The sequence below is a fragment of the Tamandua tetradactyla genome, chromosome 4, assembly GCF_023851605.1.
Source record: "Tamandua tetradactyla isolate mTamTet1 chromosome 4, mTamTet1.pri, whole genome shotgun sequence".
Classification (NCBI taxonomy): domain Eukaryota; kingdom Metazoa; phylum Chordata; class Mammalia; order Pilosa; family Myrmecophagidae; genus Tamandua; species Tamandua tetradactyla.
Genome location: NC_135330.1, coordinates 75,370,018 through 75,394,340, shown reverse-complemented (window position 1 = coordinate 75,394,340; position 24,323 = coordinate 75,370,018). Strand labels below are relative to the sequence as shown.

Below are 24,323 nucleotides of genomic sequence, written 5' to 3'. Positions count from 1 at the left end.
AAGCCTATTGTCTGCACTCTACATATGGCTTATTATTCAATATTTACCCCAGGTTTCTGTGAGCACTCTTGTTTAAATGGCTAAATTCAGACCAAAATATCACAAGAAGAATGTGGGAGCAACAATATTATTGAAATGCAGTGCCTGACATAGCTCAACAAAGTACCAGTGCGCTGATTGAATATCACATTTTTAACTTTTCTCATTTAATTGATTTTCTCCATTGGCAGTATTGTATTTAGAAATAAATTTAATTGTGTCAATGGTATCATAATCATAGACAAGATAAATTTATCAACAGTTGGTTTTGAATTTACTCCTACTTTCCAAAAAAAATATACTAAATATACCAGAAATATTCGACAATTCGTTTCTAATGTCACATAATCCATGTCGCCATATCTAATGTGCCCAGTTTTTAGGAGATCCAAGAGGAAATAGGTAACACAGACTGACCTCTAAAGTGGCATGTGTAAATGTGAATGCGCAGACATGTTTATATGTCTTTAATTCAAGCATTTTGAAAATGTATGTAATGAGATTGCACAACTCCAGTAGGACCATATTCTTTCCAGTAATTATGTCAGGCAGTTGGGATCTGCAGGATGATTGTGATAAAACTTACTCGTGTGTCATAGCAGATTTTTTAACTCATGCAATGATTGTTATTGTCCTGAATTGACAGGTGAAGTCTGCTGTCCAGATGAACAGCACAATCGGGTTTCTGTTGGCATCGGCAACTCCTGCTGTGGCAGAATGCCTTACTCCACCTCAGGAAACCAGATTTGCTGTGCTGGGAGGCTGCATGATGGCTATGGCCAGAAGTGCTGCGGTGGACAGATTGTGAGCCAAGATTTAGAGTGCTGTGGTGGAGAAGAAGAGGGCGTGGTGTACATTCGCCTTCCAGGTAAGGGGCCCTTGTCAGCCTCTCAGTAGATAGAGGAACTGAGAAGCAGAGAGGTGTGAAATTGACCCTAGACTTAAAGCAAGTAAGTGTTGAAAGCTCACTTTAATGATACGTAATGAAACAATTAGGTGCAGACTGTATAACAAGTGAAAATTTAGCCTTGTATTTTTTGTGTGATTTGATGCATTTCATAAAAGCTTGCTGATCAAAATTCCACCCACTTGGAAAAAAAAAGTACATGAATGCTTTGGTTCTTGATCAGGTAAATATTAAGAGCATACAAAATTATTAAAATGACATTCGATCATAATTCCTTTACTCCCTTATCCATTTGTAGCTATGAAACTAACACTAATGTTAGTAAATATTATCATTGATTGCGTTGATTGGCTACTAACTGTCTGACAAGCACTGTGCCAAATGCTTTATGCATTTTACTTCATTCATTAATCATTACAACAATCTTAAAAGCTAAGTGCTATTATTATCCACATTTTACAATGAGGAAACTGAGGTGCAGAGACTGCAAACTTGCCCAAGATGACATACCTGGTCAGGTGAAGAATTTTGTAGAGCCTGAACTTTTTACAATTTAGGGGACTTTTTCCAAGAAAATAATACAAAATTATGAAAATAAAACAAGATATAAAAATGTATATCTCTTTGAGATGGGAAAGTAAATTCCCAAAATTGCAAACTAAAAAAAAATCTAGCTTCCCGGAGCCTACCTGGACCAAGAGAAAAAAAAATATCTAGCAGACACCAAGATTAAAAAACTATGTTTTTGTTTTAAAATGCTTCCTATTCTTTATACATTTTTCCCCATCATTTTTTAGCTTTTATCCTTGATCACCTCTTCATATGACAATGGCTTTGTACTGTCATTATCTGTAGAGAGAATACAACAATAATTGTCCTTTCCCTCACATGGTTAGTCAAAGCTGTATTTTCTAATTTTATTATGTAAAGTTTAGAAGCAAGGCTTTAAGCTTCACCACTCAATGCTGTAATATCTTGAAAATGTTTAAGATTATTACCACATTTGAGCAAATCTTTACCAATTGTCTTTCTGAAAGATTTCAGGGCATTTCAAATTATCTTGTCTTAAAGTGATTTGCAGTGACTTGTCTTAAGTATTCGTTGAATTGATAACACCACTAACTGTTTTTTTCAAGGGTATCTTTTTGTACAACTGAATTTGAGTTCCACGTTATCATAGATGTCAGTATGTGGGTAAAATCAGCAAGAATTATAAATTTTCCCAATGTATTTATGAGTTACTCCTCTTCATAATTTGTATGATCAAACAAATTACCTATGCATTGCTTCAATTCTAAATCCATCATTTTATTTTAATATAACACTGTTTTTGATGTGATCTGAAATTTAATTTGTTACAATTCTCTTCTTCTATTTCAGAATATTTTCAATTGATTTTTTTCCTAGTTATACCTTTTATTTCATATTTCATTTATTTTTCTATTGAATTTTTCTTTCTTAGAAGCTTCCCTTAATATGAATCCAAATTAGAAGTCTGTAGTTTTTCACATTCCTTATCTTTCCCAATTGCAGTTAAAATAGCATATTCATGTTTTACCAACTCTTGATAGAAGTGACTGAAACTATGTAAATATACCTACTGAACCCAAATTCAATGTCTCCCCAACTCAATTTCCTCTTAGATTCCTAAAGTTCCCATGTCCACTCATTCTCCAGTCAATATGAGATCATGGATGGAGAATAGTGATGGGGGAGAGGGCATATGAAAGGGGTAAAAGACAGTAGCTATACAAATTGTAGTCAACTATTTTACTTTTGCAAATTCTGTAAGAGCTTGTGACCATGTGTGCATTGGAAGGGCCCAGGTAAGTGAAGGGCCCTGAAACTCAAGCTTTATTAGCTTCATGGTAAATCCACCCCTGCAAGTAGCAGTGTTGGCACTCCAGCCCCTCTCTGGGTGTGATTTCAGCATCATAATATCTCGATGGGGATGATGTATAGACTCTACACCACCATTCCATAATTTCTTCTTTTTTTAAAAACCACTAAAGAGTCTTCAGTAATACAAGTAATAACTATTTAAATCTATTATCATAGTATTATTAATAGATCCTTTGTATGCAGAGTTCTGATGAAAACCATTAAGAAGGCACATCAATAACAAAATTACCCAACCAAAATCAGAAAAACCAATCCCGTGTATAGTTGAATCTCGCACCTTAAAATAATATTAGACTCTTAGCACCATGAAATCCTAAATGAGTAAAAAAATGCTGACTTAAGTTATTCACCATTAAATGTCAATGTTCTCAGTGTGGGAAAGGCTCATCTCTTTCTCTGAAGTAAAAATAAACTCTTATTTCAAGTTTCTTATTTTATCTTTGAACCGCCAACAAGTGTGATTCTAAGAAATTGACTAATTTATAAGTTGACTCCCCCTAGATACAGGTGTCCCTATCCTATTTTTTTTTTAATCTAATCCAGTGGAGGCATATTTGTAAGAAAATTTTCATATATACACTAGTAAGCTGACTTACCCATGTCATTTTATTGCTTGCCTTAACTGTCTGGAGAATAGTGATGGGGAGAGTTGTCCCATCTACAGCAGAGATAGGTTTCAATTAGGACATTGTCATTGACCTCAGGAATTTAAGGATTACCTCCAACAGATGGCACAGAGCATCAGGAGCATTTCAATATGGTAAAAAGAGGAATTTATTGATTTGCAAGTTTACAGTTCTAAGGCCGTGAAAATGTCCAAATTAAGGCAAAAAGTCTAATCTATGGCATCCAGGGAAAAATACCTTGCTTCAAGAAGGCTAATGATATTCAGAGTTTCTCTGGTTCATGGTTTCTCTCTCAGCTGGAAAGGCACGTGGTGAAACCTGTTAGCTTTGTCTTCAACAGCTTCCCTGAGGGTCTGTTGGTTCTGGTGGCTCTACAGCTTTTTCCAAAATGGTTCCCTCTTAAAGACTCCGGTAAGCAACCCCACCTTGAATGGGTGGAGACACATCTCCACAGAAACCATCTAATCAAAAGTTACCACCCACAGTTGAGTGGGTCACATCTCCATGGAAACAATCAGAAAGATCCCACCCAGCAATATTGAATGAAGATCAAAGGACATGGCTTTTCTGGGGTACATAATAGCTTCAAACTGGCACACCAGGTGAAACAAACCAACCAACAACAATGAAAGCTAACCTCCCAGGATCTTCTTTAAAAATGAGTGACATCTTAAATCATACCATACACAAGAGTCCACTATGGACACTGCAGTCATTTCTAAACTACCCCCTAAATTTCTCCCTTGGTTTCTTGACTTAAGAGATTTGCATTCTAAAGATAACTGGAGTCTAGTTAAGTAATTCTCCTAGAGACTGCGCATTGCCTAAAATATATACATGAGGACAATGAGACAATAAGACAATAACAATAGTAAACCACATTCCAGGTTCACTATTTGCCAAGCTGAGTTCTATGTGCTTTATATTTATTAATATATTTAATCCTCACAGTAACCCGATGAGCTATGTGCTACTATTATCTCTACTTTACAGATGAGGCAACAGAGACATAAAGAAGTTAAAAACATTCCTCAAATCACACTGCTAGGAATTACTTCAGATAACACTAACTGCTATTATAAATGAATCTCTAGATTTACAAAGGCTCAGACACATGGGGGGGGGGTGTTATTTCTTTTTCATATGATAATGCCAAGGCGGTGAACAGAGTTGCAGCTGAGTTCTCCATGCAGTCATCCTTGCTGTCAGAGACTGCCATTTTCAGCAGGTAGCTTCTGAAGTCATGTTTGAGTCATGTCTATCCCTGAAGCCAGAAAGGGAAAAGAAAATGGAGGAACACGGAGTTTCTTATTGGCCAGGTTTGGAAATAGAAGATATTTTTGTTAACATCCTATTGTCTGAACTAAACTATCTGTCCCCACCTAAAAACAGAGGAGGCTAGGAGATATGCTCAGAAGTCTCTGCAACAGTGACCAAAAAGGGATGCTAACTCCCTGTGAGAGAAGGGAGTACTCTTAAGCTCTAAGCAGTTGTTGATACATGTTTGTTCTGGTTTGAAAGGATGTGTGTCCCCTAAAAAAGCCATGTTTTAATCAAAATCCCATTCCCTATTCAATGCTGTATGTTTGAAACTGTAATCAGATCATCTCCCTGGATGATGTGATTTAGTCAAGAGTGGTTGTTAAACTGGATTAAATGACGACATGTCTTGATAAATTTCTGGAGTCTTATAAAAGAGGAAGCATTTTGGAGAATGAGAAATTCAAAGAGAGCAGAGAATGCTGCAGCACCATGAAGCAGAGTCCATCAGCCAGCGCTTTGGAGATGAAGAAGGAAAACGCCTCCCAGGGAGCTTTATGAAACAGGAAGCCAGGAGACAAAGCTAGCAGATGACACCGTGTTCATCATGTGTCCTCCCAGCTGAGGGAGAAACTCTGACTGTGTTCGACATGTGCCCTTCTCACTTGAGAGAGAAACCCTGAACTTCATTGGCCTTCTTGAACCAAGGTGTCTTTCCCTGGCTGCCTTAGATTGGACATTTCTATAGACTTGTGTTAATTGGGAAATTTTCTCAGCCTTAGAACTGTAAACTAGCAACTTATTAAATTCCCCTTTTTAAAAGCCATTCCATTCCTGGTATATTGCATTCCAGCAGCTAGCAAACTAGAACAATGTTGATACATGAACAAGTGTTAGATGTTTCCCAACACACCCAAATCAATGTTTATCAAGTCTTATAATCAGGCCCAGTATAACATAGCAACCAGGTTGCAAGCATTTTCTGGATGACCAGGAAAAAAATAGAGAGAAACATTATAAGCTCTGCCATTGGACTGCTTACTACATGCATACAAAAGCCAGAAGAAATGTGCTATATATGAGTGCTAGACTCTAAGGCAGTGGTTCTCAAATTGTGTCTAACCTATTATATGTCTTTTTCACTCTCATTCTCTCATGAATGTGCCATGAAATTTTCCAGAGGATGCATAGTGTGATATTCCAATGGATTGGATGCAGAAGCAGATATGAAGATTTAGCTGTCTTCTATTAAATTAGGCATTAAAGAGGCCTCCAAAAATATAAAATAATGCCACGCTTCTCACTCATTATTTTTGGTGTGGACAATATGTTTATTCTGCAGAAATATGTTATTTATGTGAATATGTTCTGGATTTATTATTGTTATTTATAAATTAATTAAATAAATGTTTTAAAATTTTTTCTCAGTTTTTAATCGTAACACAGAAAATATCAATAGTTTATAAGCCAAATAAGCAAAAACTCTTTAGGGCCTCAATAATTTGTAAGAGTGTAAAGGAGTCCTGAGGAAAAAATGTTTGACGCATGCTACTTTAAGACATAGGAACCATGTCTATTAGAAAATCATGGCATTTAGTTAGTTATTCTGTGCTCTGACCAACTGGTCAAGTATTTCCTCTTCCTTTGGAGAAGGTGACTAAAAAGGGTCTGGTGAATACAGAACCATCGGCAAGGATGAGGATGCAAAAGTGCTGTCTTCCTTGTAAGCATGATGGGTAAGAAAGTTAAAAGATTTCAGTAAAATGTGTCTTTGTAGAGCCTTTGTTTGTCTGTAGCTTTTTTTAATTAGTCAATTGTCATATTCCATCATTTGACTGCTATATACTTTATAGTGATGATATTCAAAATATCATTCGAGGTGCTTTATGAGTATACAAATGGCTGATTCCACTTTTTTCCCCAAGTATTTACAATCTAGTGAGGAGAAAAGTACCTGTGAGAACACACATAGGCAATAAGAGAGGGATAAATACATTCAGAGTTCTTACTACGAGTTAAAATAATAAAGAAAGCTAAATGGGGGTTGTACCATTGGATGTGCATCTTAGATGATGGGTAGGAATTTGAGAGGTGAAGCTGGAAGGTGGACATTTCAGGTAAGGGGAATAGTTTAAACTGAAATGAAATTAGTCATCTGCAAAGCAGGTCCAAGTGTTAGTGATCAGTTTGATCTGTTGGAGGTGTACACTGCATTTCAGGAAGTGGATATGAGCTGGAGCAGCAAAGAAGAATTTGGACATTATTTAGTATTTAAGGAAGAGTCAATATGATAAGAATCACAAATTAAAGAGATTAACCAGATCCTGGTGGCAAAATGAATGTGGAGAAGGAAAGAGAAGTCACTGAAACCAGTTAGGATGTTGTTGCTAAAAAGTAACATGCACCTGGTCTAAGAAATCGAGTTTACTATCCATTAGAATAATGGATCTTAGTCTTTTGGGGCCGTGGACCCCTTTTCAAATCTGTTGAAAGTTATGAATCCTTGCCTCAATTAGAAGTATGTAGGATGTACACAAAAATTTGTCTGCAATTTCAAACATCTTCGATGTCCATCTGTTTTGGTTTGCTAAAGCTGCCAGAATACAATATGCCAGAAACGGAACAACTTTTAATAAAGGGAATTTGTTAAATTACAAGCTCACAATCCCATAAAAATGTCCAAACTAAGACACCCAGAGGAAGATACCTTGACTCAGGAAAGGTCGATGGGTCCAGAACCCCCGTCAGCTGGGAAGGCACATGGCTGGAGTCTGCTGGCCCCTTGGCTTCTAGTTTCAAACCAAGCTTTCCCAGGGGCATTTTCTTTGTGCATCTCTGTTGGCTCTGTCAGCTCTGAATGCTCTCCAAAATGTCTCCCCTTTTAAAGGACTCCCAGTTAACTAATTAAGATTCAGCTCCATGTGTGATCAAAAGGTCACGCCCACAATTGAGTGGATTATATCTCCATGGAAACAATCTAATCAAAGGGTCCCACCCTACAATATTGAATCAGGATTAAAAGAACAGGGCTTTTCTGGGGTGCATGACACTTTCAAATCAGCACACATCCATGGATGCACAGATCCAAGTTTCAGGACCACATCTTTGTTTAATTCAATATGATATTCCATATTCAGTAAATACTAATTAGGCAAATTGTGATATTACTCCAGTGAAACACAGTTAGCTCTAGAGTTCTTTTTGACATTCTGTAATTCCCTCAACTCTGGTAATCATGATGGACTGAAGGAATGATACTTTAAAAAGAAAGAAAAAAATCTCTTTTCTTTTCTTGGCCTTCCTGTAAGTTTCACTTGAAAAATAGATTTCGTATCTTTTCTCTCTGCTGCCTCTCCCTCCTGTCTTCCCTAATAACTGTGACCTCAGTGACCTTCCCGAATATCCGTATGGCCCTCATTCTCCTCAACCCCACCACACCATCCCTGCTACACGAGGGCTTCAATCTCTTAATATCATTCCTACGCCTGGCCTCTCTCACTGCTTGGCATTGTGTGCCTGCCATGAGACCAGGCTGGCTCGTAAAACATCTCTTTATGTACTTTATTACTTAAACTCTTTTATTTGCCTGCAGGAGCCCTTTAACAAAATCACATTGAATTGACTTTCTCACACCAAATCAAATCTCCCTGGTCCCAGTTCAGTTGTCTTTGTCAATATGTATTTTATAAATGGAGTGAATTAACAGATGCTGTTGGAACAGAAGTGCTGGGGTGGCGTTTATGTTTTTAGTGCTCTCTCTGGGCAGATGAGTTGTGTGGGAGCGTTATACAGTTATCTCGGGATGAAAGTCACGCGCGTCATTTCAGTGGATATGTATTCTTAACCATTTTCTTTGAATACATTTTAAACCTCTTTATTACTGCATTTTTTTTCTTAGTGCTTGCTTGTATTGTCTTATCATCTATGCCATTACTCTCGGGTTGGACTTGATTATATCCCCTGGCATGAAAAGTTGAAAATTAGTGCCTTTCCATCATCGAAAGAGGGTAGAATTTTCTGATAGCCATGTGCAACTAGAGAATACATTGCTTGGTTTCTAGTATGTATTTTGTCCATACAAACTCGGAAGATTTCACAAACGTGAGGATTGTGTTGGGAGAGAATACTTACCACACTGATCCATGCCGTCAATAGGATGAATAACCATTACTCTCTGTTAGGTCAGAGGAATTGGGGAACTTTACAAAGAGGGAAAGCTAGCTACATGAATCTGTCCAGGGTGTAAGAGGATTTAAAGACTATTTCCTGGAAAGATTTCCATATTACATAAGGAATTTTTGAAAAGTTATATCTTTGCTCTGCTATAAAACATTGCAGCGATTTGTGCGTGTGTGTGTGGGGTGCACTAATACTCTACCCCTTTTTATTTTTCTGTTTTGTGGTGGTAGCCAAACATCTACTGGTAGAGGCAAATATGCATATGTTTTCTATATAATGCTCTCTCACTATTTTATTTTTTGCTTTTTTAGAGAAGTTTGGGTTTACAGACAATCATGCATAAAATACAGGATTCCCTTATGCGCCCCACCACCAGCACCTTGCATTGGTGTGGAACATTTTTTACAATTGATGATAGTGCAGTTTTATAATTATACTATTAATTAAAATCCAGGGTTTAACTTCGGATTCACTGTTTGTTGTGGTACCATAGATTTTTAAAAGTTTTTATTCTGTTACCATATATACAATCTGACAGTTTCCCTTTTGATCATATTCAGATATGTACTTCAGTGCTATGATCTGGCAGTCTCAGTACTAAGTATATACCCAAAAGATTTGAAAGCAGGGGCTTGACAGATACCTACAAACCAAGCATCATAGCAGCATTATTCATATTGTCAAAAGATAGAGGCAACCAGGTGTCCATCAGCTGATGAATGGATGAACAAAATATGGTATATATGCACAATGGAATATTGTTCAGCCATAAAAAAGGAATAAAATCCTGGGTGGGCCATGGTGGCTCAGCAGGCAGCGTTTTCACCTACCATGCGGGAGACCTGGGTTGGATTCTCCCAGGTCTGCCCATGCCAAAAAAAAAGGAATAAAATCCTGATACGTGTGACAACCTGGATGAACCTTGAAGACATCATGTTGAATGAAATAAGCCAGATTACATAAGACAGATATTGTATGAGCTCACTGTTTGAAACAATCAGTATGAGCAAACTAATCGAGTCAGCATCTAGCATATAGGTAGCCAGCTGTAGGGATTGGAAATGGGAATTTAAGGCTTAAAATGTATAGGGTTCCTATTTGGTGTGATGGAAATGTTTTAGTAATGGATGGTGGTGATGGGAGCACAACACTGTGAATGCAGTCAACAACACTGAAATATGTATCTCTCACTAATTTTATGTTTGTCCTAAGAAGGACTAATCTCAAACCTTTGTGTGTGTGTGTGTGTGTGTTTTGCTATTCTTTTAGGCCTAAAATAGAATCCCTTGATTTAAAATTTGGTCACAACGGTCAATCCCAGATTTCCACATAGATTTGTCATATTACAAAGTCTGTTCTTTATTACTATATTGTTTTTATAGTAACAATATAGTAATAATGTTGTTATTATTACTTATTAGTTTAACCTTAAAATCATGATTCATACTTCTTGGTCTTCTTTTAGAAAATGGCAATAATCATTTTGCAGATTTTACAATTTAGAAATTTCATGAGACTGCAATGCTGATAAATACTTTCCTTTCCAGCCCTTGTTGCAAAATAAGTATCGGTAACATATTTGAAGTAGTCATAATATTGTAAGTAAAAAGAAAAATTCTTTCCTTCACTGTTTTGTTGGTTGTTTCCAATACAATGGAAGCTACCCAAGGGAATACAATATCTTCATTTGATCTGAAAAATAAACATCTACGAGGTCAATGAGTGCTGTACTGCTCTAATAATATCTGCCTCTTGTTCAAAGAGACTTTCTACCTTTGTACAAATTTAATGAAGAGCCTCTGGAAGAATAGATCAATCCATCAATAATACATGACCTATTTTGTTTTTTCTTTGGGCGTATTTAAAATTGTGCATTCTCTGTGTCAAAGTTCAAAAGTCAAGTGCTACATGTGATAAATTAGGTAGGGGTCAAAAGTTATTGCAATGCAGTTTCAGAAGATTGTCTGTCTCTGAATTTGCAGCTCATTCATGCTGAAGTGATGCACTATGGGAATTACTACCAAACTCTGCTCTGCAACATCTGCTCTCCTTAAGTGAGTTAGTGCATGTCAGACATCTTTATGTCAGGATATTGCAGTGATGGATGCAGTCTTCAGAAAATGCTGCATAAAAATCTGGTGTGCCGTTCTGGCCATTAAGTGAAATTACTATTTAAATTAATGGCACTGTCACAGTTTATCTGTGCAAAGAATGAACGCTGATTAGGGTATTAAGTAATTAGCAATTTATCACACTGGAACAAGGTTGATAATAATTAAAGAAGTAATGGTTTACCAAAGAAACTAGAAAGGGAGTCACTTCTTGTTATGTGAGTGAAATCTTGGCTGAAAATTTTAATTCAGTGAAACAAAGATGAAGTTTTTTTGTGAAAGAAAGCGTTTTTCTTCCGAGGGTGAAAACAGTGCATTATCGAAATTTTAGCTGGCCTGTCGAAAGTCCCTCAGAGCAACCAAATGAGTGATTAGACGTTTGGATTTAGGTCAATATCTGTATTTTGGTTTTAAAGCATGGGGAAGCCATGGAGTAATTTAAGAGTGAAGAGGAACAGTGTATTCTGCTCTCTAAAGGGCATGGATTCCAGGTTTTGATTGCCCTTTAAAATAGAAATGTGAATTGTGTTAAGAAAACTGCTAGAGAAAAAAATGACAGTAACAAAATTCAAGGTTATGTTTAGATGTCTGATCAGAAGGTAGCAGGGAAATGTCCAACCAGGATAAAACTTAAAGCTGAGGAATTTGGGGGGGCGGGGGGGAATGGATGGGCGGGTGAGTAATAGATTCATCCATTTTATTGTCATTGTTATCCACCATCAAAACTGAAGCTGCATCGGTAACCCTGCTGTTTGTATTTATTTGTGATGACTTTTCCTGAAACTGTTAAAATAATTATAACTATTCATAAAACACCGAAGAAGACAGTCAACTTTTTCTTTTTCTTTTCTTTTTTTTTTTTTTTTACATGGGCAGGCACCAGGAAATGAACCCGGGTACTCTGGCATGGCAGACAAGCATCCTTGCCTGCTGAGCCACCGTGGCCCGCCCAAGACAGTCAACTTTTAAGCCAATTTCTTTGAATAGTGATCACATTTAGAAAAACATGACTTGCCAAAACACAGTTACGATCAGTATGTTTCGTTAAAGGTAAATAGAATTGTAACAGATATTGGAAGATAGTATTCATTAAAGTAGACAAATCAGTGAGAGGGCTCTTTGGGGGTTGTAGTGGGTGAATAGTTTTCTTAAGGCAGTGCCAAACCGGTGCCTACTTCCAATGATGAAAACAGCACTTACAACTCTTTGGCCTGTTATTAGGATTGTCTTTCCTAGTGTAAGTGCTTGTGTAGGTCCAAATTAAACAATTCAGGACCCTGGGGCACTTGGTATTTGAGGTCCTTTATGTTATCAGCTGAGATTAATAATAAATAAACAAAATTCTAATTAAAATGAATCATCCATCACATAGTGCTGCTCTATAACAATGTAAATTCTGGCAGGCTAGCCCTCGGACGCGGGCTATAGGCGCCTTCATTTCTAGCTTAATATGACTCTAGAGTATTGGTTATTTATTTAAGCTTTTGTGTCTAAATTTCCACTGTGTCTGCTCTGTGACAATATCTAAATTCAGTTCAACAGAATTTGATAGGAGAAAAGAACCTATTTGGTGTCTCCGGTGGACATGCCTTTCATCGAGGTGTGGGCATCAGTGAGTCTCACAGCAAGCTCTTTCCACCTCTGCACCCACCCTCTCACCTACATCCATTGATAGGTCCAGAATCCAGGGAGGCTCAAAAAATAGTGACTGGTTGATTCATCTGATCATTGAACATGCTCAGCCAGTTGGGAATACCAAATCTAAATCATGAAAAAAAAAAAAAAGAAGAATGGTGACCATTGCTACTGGGTTTATAAGAAGCAAATGTTTGCACCCTAGGCAAAACTAAACTAGGCAAAAATGTACAAGGTGTTGTGGTTTGCTAAAGCTGACACAATGCAATATGCCAGGAATGGACTGGCTTTTAAGAATGCAGATTTATTAGCTTGCATGTTTACAGTTCTGAGGCTGTGAAAATGGCCACATCTAAGCATCAAAAGAATGATACCTTCTCTGAAGACCAGTTACTGGTGAGCATAAGCCCATGGTGATGTCTGCTTGTCCTTTTCTCCCAGTCCCTCTCTCATTGCTGACATCTCCCAGCTTTAGTGACTTCCTCTGTCAGCTTCTGTGTAGCTTTTTCTGTGAGTGTCGCTTAATTTCATCTCTCTGTGTTTTATCCTCTTATAAAGGATTCCAGTAAGAGGATTAAGACCCACCTTGAATCGGGTGGGTCACATCTCAGTGGAAATAACCTAATCAAAAGGTCCCGCCTACAATAGGTCTATACCCACAGGACTGGATTAAGGGAACATGATCCTGTCTGGGATATGTACAGTCTCCAAACTACCTTCCAGCGCTTCTCGGGCAAGCCCTCTAGTTCTAGGATGGTGTTAATATTTACACTTTGCCTGGCCTCTTATCCCAGAGTGCTTGAGTCACCTTTTGCTCCCTACTCTTGTGAATTTAATAATTTGATAATTCATCGGAAAGAGAATTTTTAGCAACAAGGTTTGCATATAAAAGGTTTGCATATAACAAGGTTTGCATATATTTTGCTCTCTACTCTTGTGAATTTCTAGAGTTTTCCTCTGTGTTCATGTAGTCTTGCAGACCTTCTGTAACAAGATGTTATCACAAAAGGGATAGGCAGTTTTCATGACAGGAATCAGATCTTGTTTGACGGAGCATGGGAGAAGTTTGGCCTAGCTGAGTGATTTCAGAACCTTTCTTCTTGTGTGTTCTTTTCCTAATTAGTGTCTAGAGCGCTTGGTAAGAAGACCCCCTCACTGCACATTTAAATCACCTTTGTAGGGAAATGCTACCTTAGCTCTTGCACCATTTCAGCAACTGCCTGAGTCTGACACATTTATACCAAACTTTATAGCAGCCTTAGTTTTCTTCCCTTTTTTTATTTCATATTCATATATAACATTTTATTGTTGCAGGGATGTTCTGTTGTGGGCAGGATTATGTGAATATGTCAGATACCATATGCTGCTCAGCTTCCAGTGGAGAGTCTAAAGCACATGTTAAAAAGAGTGACCCAGTGCCAGTAAAATGCTGTGAGACTGAACTTATTCCAAAGAACCAGGAATGCTGTAATGGAGTTGGATATAATCCTTTGAAATATGTTTGCTCTGACAAGATTTCACCTGAAATGATGATGAAGGTAATTGATAGAAAACCTTTCAGAGGTGCTGATTTGACAATGGTGAGAGAAATACATTGTTCATAACTATTTTTCTAAAATAGGAATATAAAAACCCCTGTGTGCATTATTCATTTTCACATTACATCCATATTAATACCAAATGAGTTTGCGATGATTGATGTTATTGCAATGAATTCTAAAGGAATTAATAATGATTAGCTGTTCTCAGGAAGCCTTAACCTGCACTTGGGATTTGCGCAGGGACTGAAAAGCTGTGTGCCGAAAGAGTAGCCCAGGTAGCCCAGGACCTCTGTGGGAATATTTCATTTCATGCCCATGGGGTGGTGTGGATGCAGAATGAGGGATGTTCTGGCTACATAAGCCAACAGTCTCCTTTGATGGAGACCTCAGATCTAATAAAATCCACTAGATTGTATTTATACCCTATTCCTTGGCACAGTGCAACGTGAGCAAAGTCTCTTGTCAGCTGCAAATTGTGAACAGGTCTATGATGTAATAATTTCTGTTTCTGTGCTCTGATGCCTCACATCCAGCCATGTCATGTGTCAGCCTTAAACTTGATCCAGAACTCTGGAAACATACCATTTTAAGGAAAAGATAAATATGGGCATTAAAAAAAAAAAACCTACCATGTTCTGTAGTAATTTGTCATTAGAAGGTGGCTAAAAATGGGTGTCTTGGTCACCGAGAGTGGGGATGTACTTGTTGAAGGAAGTAACTGCATAATCCCCGTGTGGGTATCATACACTTTTGGATGTTAAATAACTATGAAATGGCTAGGGTCCCAGCAAACACTTCGTAGTAATGAATTATTTAAATCATGCACCAAATTTTATAGAGAATAGGCCCTTTATAAAATAAGCAATCACACAAAATGTCCACCAACAACAGTTAGTTATTATTTTAATTGGTCTGACTAGGACACAACTTTAATCAGCCAATTCAATGTCAACAGCTACGCTGCCTAAGCTAAGTTTGTTTGTTTCACTATTGGTTTCATCATTGCCCACCTTTGTTCCCCAGAGAATAAGTCAGGCACCTTATTTGGTTCCAGGAAGATACAGCTTCCATTATCTAAAGAAGGTGGTCAAGATATATCCCTGATATTTTGAATTGGTTTTGTGAAGGTCAATTAATAGTCAAATGTAAAATTCATATTTTAGTTATTATGACTAGAAGAATATGTCTCCATGCCTTCTCAGGTGGTATGTTACAGGTAAAGTGCAGTCTGTCAGGTCCATTGATACTGTTTTCTGAGCACCTCTGTCCTGGAAACTTCCATCCGCTGTCCCAGTCTGGACTGGAACCTCATCGGATCTCTGCCCAGTGTCTCACTGGCCCTCGCTAAGTTGTCTGCATGAGAAATCCTTTCATCCTTCTTCTAGGTTAGTGCCCCTTTATTCTGGACCGCAAGTTTCACTCTTTCTTGGCTTACTTTCTCCTTTTTTAGGATTATCTTCCTGGGTAAACGTACATGGGGGTCACATTTTTTGAGAGGTAGTGTGTCTGAAATTTTCATTATTCTAACCTCTCAATACATTGACATCTTGGCTGGGTGTAACTTTCAAAATTGAAACTCATTTCCTCTCAGAACTTTGAAGTGTTTGAGATGCTAATTCTTATTTCTACATAGGGGACCACATTTTTTTTTTTCTGGTGAAAGTTTTGCTTTTTTTTTTTTTCGCGTGGGCAGGTACCGGGAATCGAACCCGGGTCTCCAGCATGGCAGGCGAGAACTCTGCCACTGAGCCACTGTTGCACCACCCATAGTGAAAGTTTTTTAAGATGTTCATTTTATCATGCTGTTCTGAAATTTCATAATAACGTAACTCTTTGTAGATTTTGTTAGTAGTAATATTAATAATGCTTTGCTTTTCATGGACTTTTTCAGTATGAAGCCTCATTACCTTCAGTGCTGGAGAATGTTATTTAATAATTTCTTTGATATTTGTCTTATTTCTGTCTTTATCTATTAATTGGGTCTTGGACCTCTGAAATTGATCTTTTAATTGTGTTGTTGTTTTTGTTTTGTGCCATTGATTAACTCCTTGTCTTTTTCAACTGGTTCAGATATTGCCTTCATTTTGTTTTCCAGCCTTTCTATTGATTTGGTTTTCATCTCAATTGTCCTATATGGATATTTTTTTTTAACTGAAGGTTCTTTCTTGTTTGCTGATTGCTATTTATTTGTGACATCCCATTCTTGTTTCATGCAAGTAGTATCTGTTTTTACCATTCTGGAAATATTAATTCCAGAATGGATTTTTTAAATTCCATATGGATTTTTTAGTTGTTTATTTTGTACTTTTAATTGCCTCATCTGTTGCTTGTTAGGTACTATTTTAGTTTTCTCTTCTTCCTTTACTCTGAGTTCCTTCTATGTTTCTAAATCCCTTTTCTTTCCATGGAATTCTGCTTGAAAGCTCTTTGTACAAACTGCGATCTGTTCACCAGGGAAGAATAGGGGGTCATCATTCACACAGTGGCTTTTTGTGCAGGGGTACATTACCGACATCCTTAACAAGCAACTAAAGTTTCCTTAGTTATGGATCCTTAATATGCATCCAGCATATGAGGAACCAGGTAGGAAAGGGGGCTGAGATTCTCAGTGTGCAATGTGCAGACTTTGACTTCATTTTCCTGTATTTATTCTGTCGCCTTGCTTATAATTCCTGGTGGACTCACTCTCTTCATTTCACCAGTTCTTTTCTGAGCTTATCTCATTTTGTCCTGCCTTGCCACATGCAGCCACTAACAAAAACACACGTATGACTGATGCTCTATCTTATAACCTACTCCCCTAGAACTGTGAGCTCAGTAGGCACTTGGCCTGCCTTCACGGTTAGCCCAGGGTACGGTTTTGCCAAATATTTTGCCATGGCAGAGCTCCCCAACTCCCACCCTCTGTTATTCATTTCTTGCCACCTCCTACCTAGCCATAAGCCCATGCCACATAATTTAGGATTTTATCGTTATTGTTAAGGGAGCAGTCTACTTAAAGTACTAATTTATGTTTTAGAGAGTGTACTGGAATATGCTGAGGTAACAGATGTACCCAAGTAAGTAATGGCTCAACAGAAAGTCTTTTTTTTTTTTTAATTTTGCATTGTAATCCAATGAGTTAGCAGCTCTCCCCTAAGCAGTGTCTCAGGAACCTGGGCTCCTTCCTTCTTGTGCTGCTTCACACACATCCTCAGATTACAGTGGAAAGGTCGAGAGAATAATTGCACATTTGTGGACCATATCTGGATGCAGGATATATGTTTTCTGCACACTAGTTGTATGATTCCCAGGGAGAAAAGGAGAAAATAGACTTTACTGAGTACACAGCATTATCTCTGCCACATCCACCTACTTTCCAACTTCCAAAAATGTCTTTGTTCTCTGGTGTGTAGTTATTTCCCAACCTATTTCCTTTGCCTTTCTATATTTAAACCATTCCTTTCCTGTCATTTGGTTCGACTTTAAGAGGAACTGGAGATAAATATAGGTGCTTAATTCACCATGTTTGAATGGAAGCCCTACTGTATTTTTCTAAAGAAGATTTATTTTGACTCTTTCTGAAAATAATTTAATGCATTTTATGGAAAACAGAGGCTGGGTGTAGATCAATTTTTAATAGCAAAAGTATTTTAAATGTATTAGGCTACCTATATAAAGGAAAAGGAAAGTAGGGCTCTGCTTTATAAGAATATTATCTTGTAATTTGGAATGTTTAAATATTAGATTTCCTCAGATGAGAACGCATTAGTACTTATCAATAATTATAAAAAGTTTAGACGTTTATCAGAGAAACGATAATATAAATAGTCAGAATTGTAATGACAGTTTATAAAATATTTATCTTGGATAAGGAGTTGTTCTTAAAGGTCCAGCTTTCCAAGCATCAACACAAGAAGTGCAGCTTCTCAAATATTATGGCTTTTTTTCTCTAAAATTCCATTAGAAAAGTGAGAAAGAAACCATAATACATTTACAACTACTGTTACTATTTATAATGTATCTACCGAACTTAAGGCATTTACAGGTGTTTTCTTATCTGTTTCACACAACAAATTGGTCGATTTATTCCCATGAGGCTTTCAGAACATATGTCAACCTGCTCAAGCCACAGAACTAAGTTGCAAAACTGGATTTTTATTACTAATCTGTACCATTTCAAAGCAACTGCTCTTTCTAATACACAAACTGACTTCATTTCTTTTTTATGAATTTTGAGATATCCATTGATGATGTGAATGAAAATTTCATTTGAGAATTATAAAAACCCACCCCACAAATTTCTAAATGAAGTGTCTAAATCTTCTTCTCCCTTTTTCCCCACCCCTTGACTTAGGAAACCAGTAAAGACTGCAGGGCTACTCTCTGCCCAGCGTCTATGGAAGACACAGCATACTGTGGCAGGTGTGACTTCAACTTTACCAGCCACGTTTGTGCTGTAATAAGACAGTCTCACGATTCCACAGAAGAGGTATCCATTGAAGAGCTGTGCTCATCTGCTGAAGAGACTGTTCATTCGGGGAGTGTAAACATGCATTCTTTCACAGGTAACAGAAAGCGAGCAGTCTGTCAGAGAGTTAGTAGGGGCAGAGGAAGCTGCTGTAAAATGTGGATTTTGTTTTTCCACTTTAGACATCATCTCCATATCAACTGATTCCATCATACTTTGGGTCCAACTAGTTGCAAGGAAATAATAGGCATAATCTGGATGTGCTTAAAGTTAATAGTTTTAAATATTTTTAAAATCTTAACTTTAAAAACTACGCATATTGGGGCATCGTGATGGTGGCTCAGTGGCAGAATTCTTGCCTGCCATACGGGAGATCCCAGTTCAATTCCCAGTGCCTGCCCCCCCCCAAAAAAAAGCATACATATTATTTTGAAATAACTCTACAGAGAATAAAGAAGAGAAAAATAAATAACTTATGTGCCCTTTTCTGGCATATCCACTTAATTTACAGTGAACTCAATTTTCTTACTCAAAAGTTTGAATGCAGGTTTTCAATCAATGCAATGAAAGGGAGAAAGAAAGATGGAACCTGTCTGATTGCAAGCAGCACCTAGCAACATTATTCCAAGGGGGAGGTGAGCCCAACAGCGGTGTTTCCCCAAGATGACCAATTATCCTGGGAACAATAACCTTGGAAGTTATTAAAAATATTAATTTCTGAGCATCATCCTTGCCCTAATGAATTAGTCCAAAATAGTGATTCTCAGTCCTGGCTAAGCCTTTGTTGAGAAACATCGCAAAGTTTAGGATTATCTACAAATTATAGTTCTGCCTTTAAGAAATACATTATCCATCCATTTACTTGAATTCCTAGAAAATTTCTAATTTTAAAAAATCGTGTGTGTGTTTGTGTGTTTGAGTGACTCTTCCATCATCTAGAGTCAAGTAAAATCCATTTAAATGATATAATTGAAGCAAGCTAAGGTTAAACAAATAAAACTCAACACCATTCTGTTCCATCATGACTCATTCTGCCTAAGTCAATGAAGGGTAGGTGATAATGGCAAATCTCAGCAATGCAAAGTTTAAAAAGGTAAGGCAGGATACTTGGATGAGAGGGGGAAGATTAGGGGGTAAGGAAGGAATGACGATAAGGTTTGTGGGACATGATTTAGTTCCAGGTGCCTTGCTAGGTGTTTTAAAACTTTTATCTCAATTTATCCTTAAAGCAATCATGTAAGTCTGGTCATTTAACAATTGAGGAAACTGAGAGTTAAAGCTATCAAAATAGCGTGCTATGGTAAGGCAGAAAGATTCAAATCAAGTCAGCTTCTAGGGGACAGGTGATGTAGGGGCTGGTCTCAGAGTGCTCCAACCCCTCAACCCCTTCCACCTGACATGTCTTTCTTCATCATCCTACTCAAGGCCCAGACCAAGATTAAGTTCCCCTTTCTCCCCTGGGGTCCTGTGGCCCATTGTTTACCACTCTACCATGTATCCTACACACTGGGACACTGTCCCATTTCCTACTGTATTGAAATGTCTTTATGGATAGGATGTCCTTGTTACCTTCACCTCCTTATTTGGATTTAGCACCTTGTAAGCAAACAAAACATATTTGTTACAATGATTTAGGGAAGAGTTCGGGATAAAGGGTAATTTGTCCAAATTTCCAGTCTCCTACTGCCAGTCATTGATTTAATTCATGGACCCTCATTTAAATTTTTTGGATTTCCATTTAAGAGATACCCCACTTGGATCTCCCCCATGTAAGCATGGTCTAGATTTTGAGGGGATTTTAAGACATGCTTGTAATAGCCCTGCCCAGAAGGGAATAGCTATTTCTCCCTACTGATAAAGGCACTGTTGAAATTCATATTTTAGATTGCTGTGTATGCCAGAGGATACTATAAATTGAGTATGAAAAGTGTATTAGTTAGGGTTCTCTAGAGAAACAGAATCAACAGGGAACACTCGCAAATATAAAATTTATAAAAGTGTCTCACATGACCGTGGGAATGCAGACTCCAAAATTCGCAGGGCAGGGTGTGAAGTCGACAATTCAAATGGAGGGTCTGGACGAACTCCACAGGAGAAGCTCGCCAGCTGAGGCAGGAAGAGAGCCTGTCTCCTCTCAATCCTTCTTAAAAGGCTTCCCATGATTATATTAAGCATCACTCATTGCAGAAGACACTCCCCTTTGGCTGACCACAAATGGAATCAGCTGTGGATGCAGCTGATGTGATCATGACCTAATCCTATGAAATGTCCTCATTGCAACAGACAGGCCAGTGCTTGCCCAACCAGACAAACAGGTACCACCACTTGCCCAAGTTGACACATGAACCTGACCATGACAAAAAATGACAAAACTTTATTTTACATGAAGAAAATTAGCACCCAGTGATGCAAAGATAAATTGCATTGAGACCAGTTTAGATGGAAAAGTCAGCCTTTTGTAGAAACTTGTCATTGAAAGCTGACATCACCAGGGCTGACCAAAATTCATTCATTCAGCCAATCATTTTATTGATCAAAATATGTTGATAAAATCTCTGCTAATAGCCTGGCATTATGCTAGGATCTACACCTACAAAGACAAATAAAAAACAGTCTTTGCACCCAAGAATTTTAAGCTTATATGAAGACACAGAGAAATAAGTACCTATTGACACTACCATGTGATAAGTGGTGTGCATGTAAGCACTGTGGTAGAAGTAAGGAAAAGGTGCTTTTGAAGAGTATTGGAGGGATAGCTAGCCAGACTAGTGAGGTTAGGACAGACTTTAAGAAGGCTGTGATGCCTGAGCTGAGAACTGAAGGACAAGGAGGAGACTATCAGGTTTGGAGAAGGTAGACTAAGCAGAATGAGCCATGTATGCAAAGCCCAAGAAGCAAGATAAAGTCCAGTAGATATTAAAACAAATACCTCGATATTCATGTAGCATGGCATAGGAGAAAAAAGATAATGAGAATTGAGGTTAGAGACAGGAGTCAGATTAAGAAGAATTTGTACCATGCCAATGAGTTTGGACTTTTTGTGTCAATGATTGGCTACTAAAACTTTTTAAAAAATAAAATTACACAATCATGCATGAATTTTTGAAGGATTATTCTGGCAGCTACTTAGAGAAAGAAAATAAGGTAAATATGTATGAGAATGTAAGAAACTAACAGGCATATTAAAGGAAACATGCTCCCTGCCCCAAATAACATATGTTATTTGAAGACTAGCCCTATATAACATGCAGAATGATTTTGAGCCAAGAAGTTAAAAAAAAAAGAGGTGGAAATTTTGGCAAAAAATTAAAGAGCTTTAAAAAATGAAAAAGATTGTTGAAGAAAGGCAAAATTGCAACAAATGATTCCTCATGTGTAGGGCCAAAAGAATACTATTGAAGACTGAGAGGATCTTTGAAAGACAAAGCCTCTGGAAAATCGAGAGACAAGAAGAAATGAGAGAGTGAAAAAGAGAAGAATGAAAAGCAGTCGAGAAAAGATAAGGAATGCAGCCTGGGGAGCAGTGGCATCCAAAATTAGAAGTGGTGATCTTGACTTGAGAATAGGAAATGCTTATCAATAGCCGTGAACAGTTTAATCTGCTACAGCAAAGAGACCCAGAGATATAGTGACCATTCATAGGTAGGTGAATAGTCCAGCCTAGTTGGCCAGCTAGCTACTCCAGGTCACTCAGGAATCCAGATTCCTTCTCCTGTGTGGCTCACCATACTTAGAGTGCTACTACCATCTGGGTGATGCAGCCTGGGTCACCCCAGCATCTTAGTTGCAAGGGATAGGAATGAAATGGAAGGTAAGGGATATCCTCTCTAAAAAGTGATACAAACTATGTGGCTTTATCAAGAGTCATTGACTGGACACTTTATGGAGGTGTGTGAATAAAGCTGTTAAAAAATAATAATGGGAGGGGAAGGAGTATGGGATGTTTTGTGTTTTTTTCTTTTTCTTTCTGGTTTTGTGGAGTGATGAAAGTGGTCTAAAATTGATGGTGGTGATAAATACACAACTATGTAATGATATTATAAACCATTGATTGTAGACTTTGGATGGCTTATATGGTGGGTGAATATAAAATTGCATTAAAAAATAGTGATGCACTTATTCCTGCAAGGGATAGGTTAAGCCTACTCAAAATTAGGCCTAAGAGTCACCCCTAGAGAACCTCTCTAAACCAACGGGATAAGTGAACTCACTGCCCTCCCCCTCCCTATGTGGGACATGACTCCCAGGGGTGTAAATCTCCCTGGCAACATGAGACAGAAATTCCAGGATGAGCTGGGACCCAGCAACAAGGGACTGAGAAAAACTTCTTGACCAAAATGGGGAGAAAAATTTCAAGGGGTACAAGGGTAGTTCAGTGGTAGAATTCTCACCTGCCATGTGGGAAACCTGGGTTCAATTCCTGCTCCATGCACTTCCCCAGAAACAAATAAACAAGCCTAACAAACAACAAACAAAAATTCAGTGAATGGTACTGCAATAATGGGATACTCACATGGAAAAATAATGACAGGAGACCCTACCATACAGCATAAAAAGAAAAAATAAAGTTTCAGTAGCTGAGAGATTTCAAACAGAGTGGAGAGGTTATCCTGAAGGCTATTCTTATGCATGATATAGATATCCCCTTTTTAGTTTATGGTGTATTGGAATGGCTAGAGGGAAGTACCTGAAATTGCAGAGCTGTGTTCCAGTAGCCGTGTTTCTTGAAGATGATTGTATAATGATAAAGCTTTTACGATATGACTATGTGATTGTGAAAACCTTGTGTCTGATGCCCCTTTTGTCTAGGATATGGACAGATGAGTAAAAAATATAGATTAAAAAATAACCAGAGAATAGGGGAAGTAAAGGTTAAAATAAATTGGGTAGATGGAAATACTAGTAGTCAATGAGAGAAAGGAGGGAGGGATATGGTATGCATGATTTTTCTTTTTTTTCTTTTTCTGGAGTGATGCAAATGTTCAGAAAAATGATCATGATGGTGAATACACAACTATGGGACAATATTGTGAGCCACTGATTGTACACCATGTATGAATGTGTGTTGAGATTTATTAATAAAAATATTGTTTTAAAAAAAGTAATGCTGAAAAAAAAAAAGCGATGCTGAAGTTGCCCATGTAATTTCCAGACTCATACCTTTGCTGAGTGCTGAGTCATGTGACAACAACATGCTGTAAAGACAGCTGAGAAATGTAGTGTCTAACCAGGTGGTCTCTAACCAGGGAGGGAGGGAGACCCAGGAACCCATCAGTCATCCTCACTGACATCAAGGAGCAGATAGCCTCTTACCAGGGAAAGTGAATACAGAAGACAAGTCCTTACATGTGTATAGCAAGTTTTGCTTTATGAAGTTCTACCACATGCATTGTGGCATTTTATCTTCTTGCTAATTCTATGAAATAGGCAGGTCGTGGTTTACTATGAGGAGAAGCATGTAATGAGCATGTGGCTTAAATAACCCAAGTGCCTGGCCTGAGAAGTAACCCCATGTCCAGCAGAGAGAGAACTAGTAACCAGGTGGCCAAGTAAGAGAACCACTTCTTCTGAGCCTCTGTCAGAGGGTCACCTAGAAACTGTTTCACAAAATAAAATAAATGGACAGGGAGACAGGTAAACTTAAAATACACAAAAATTCAGTAAGTGGAAAAT

The 24,323-nt window shown here is 37.9% G+C and overlaps 1 protein-coding gene across 1 annotated transcript in view; it reads left to right on the top strand.

The window, feature by feature from the left end:
• The window catches only part of USH2A (usherin), an 844,952-nt gene that overhangs the window by 667,956 nt on the left and 152,673 nt on the right, over window positions 1-24,323 (top strand). Inside the window, exons 50-52 of the mRNA XM_077157816.1 lie at window positions 686-907; window positions 13,974-14,197; window positions 18,537-18,747. Of these exons, the coding sequence (XP_077013931.1) occupies window positions 686-907; window positions 13,974-14,197; window positions 18,537-18,747 (657 nt within the window). The remainder of the gene's footprint in view (window positions 1-685; window positions 908-13,973; window positions 14,198-18,536; window positions 18,748-24,323) is intronic.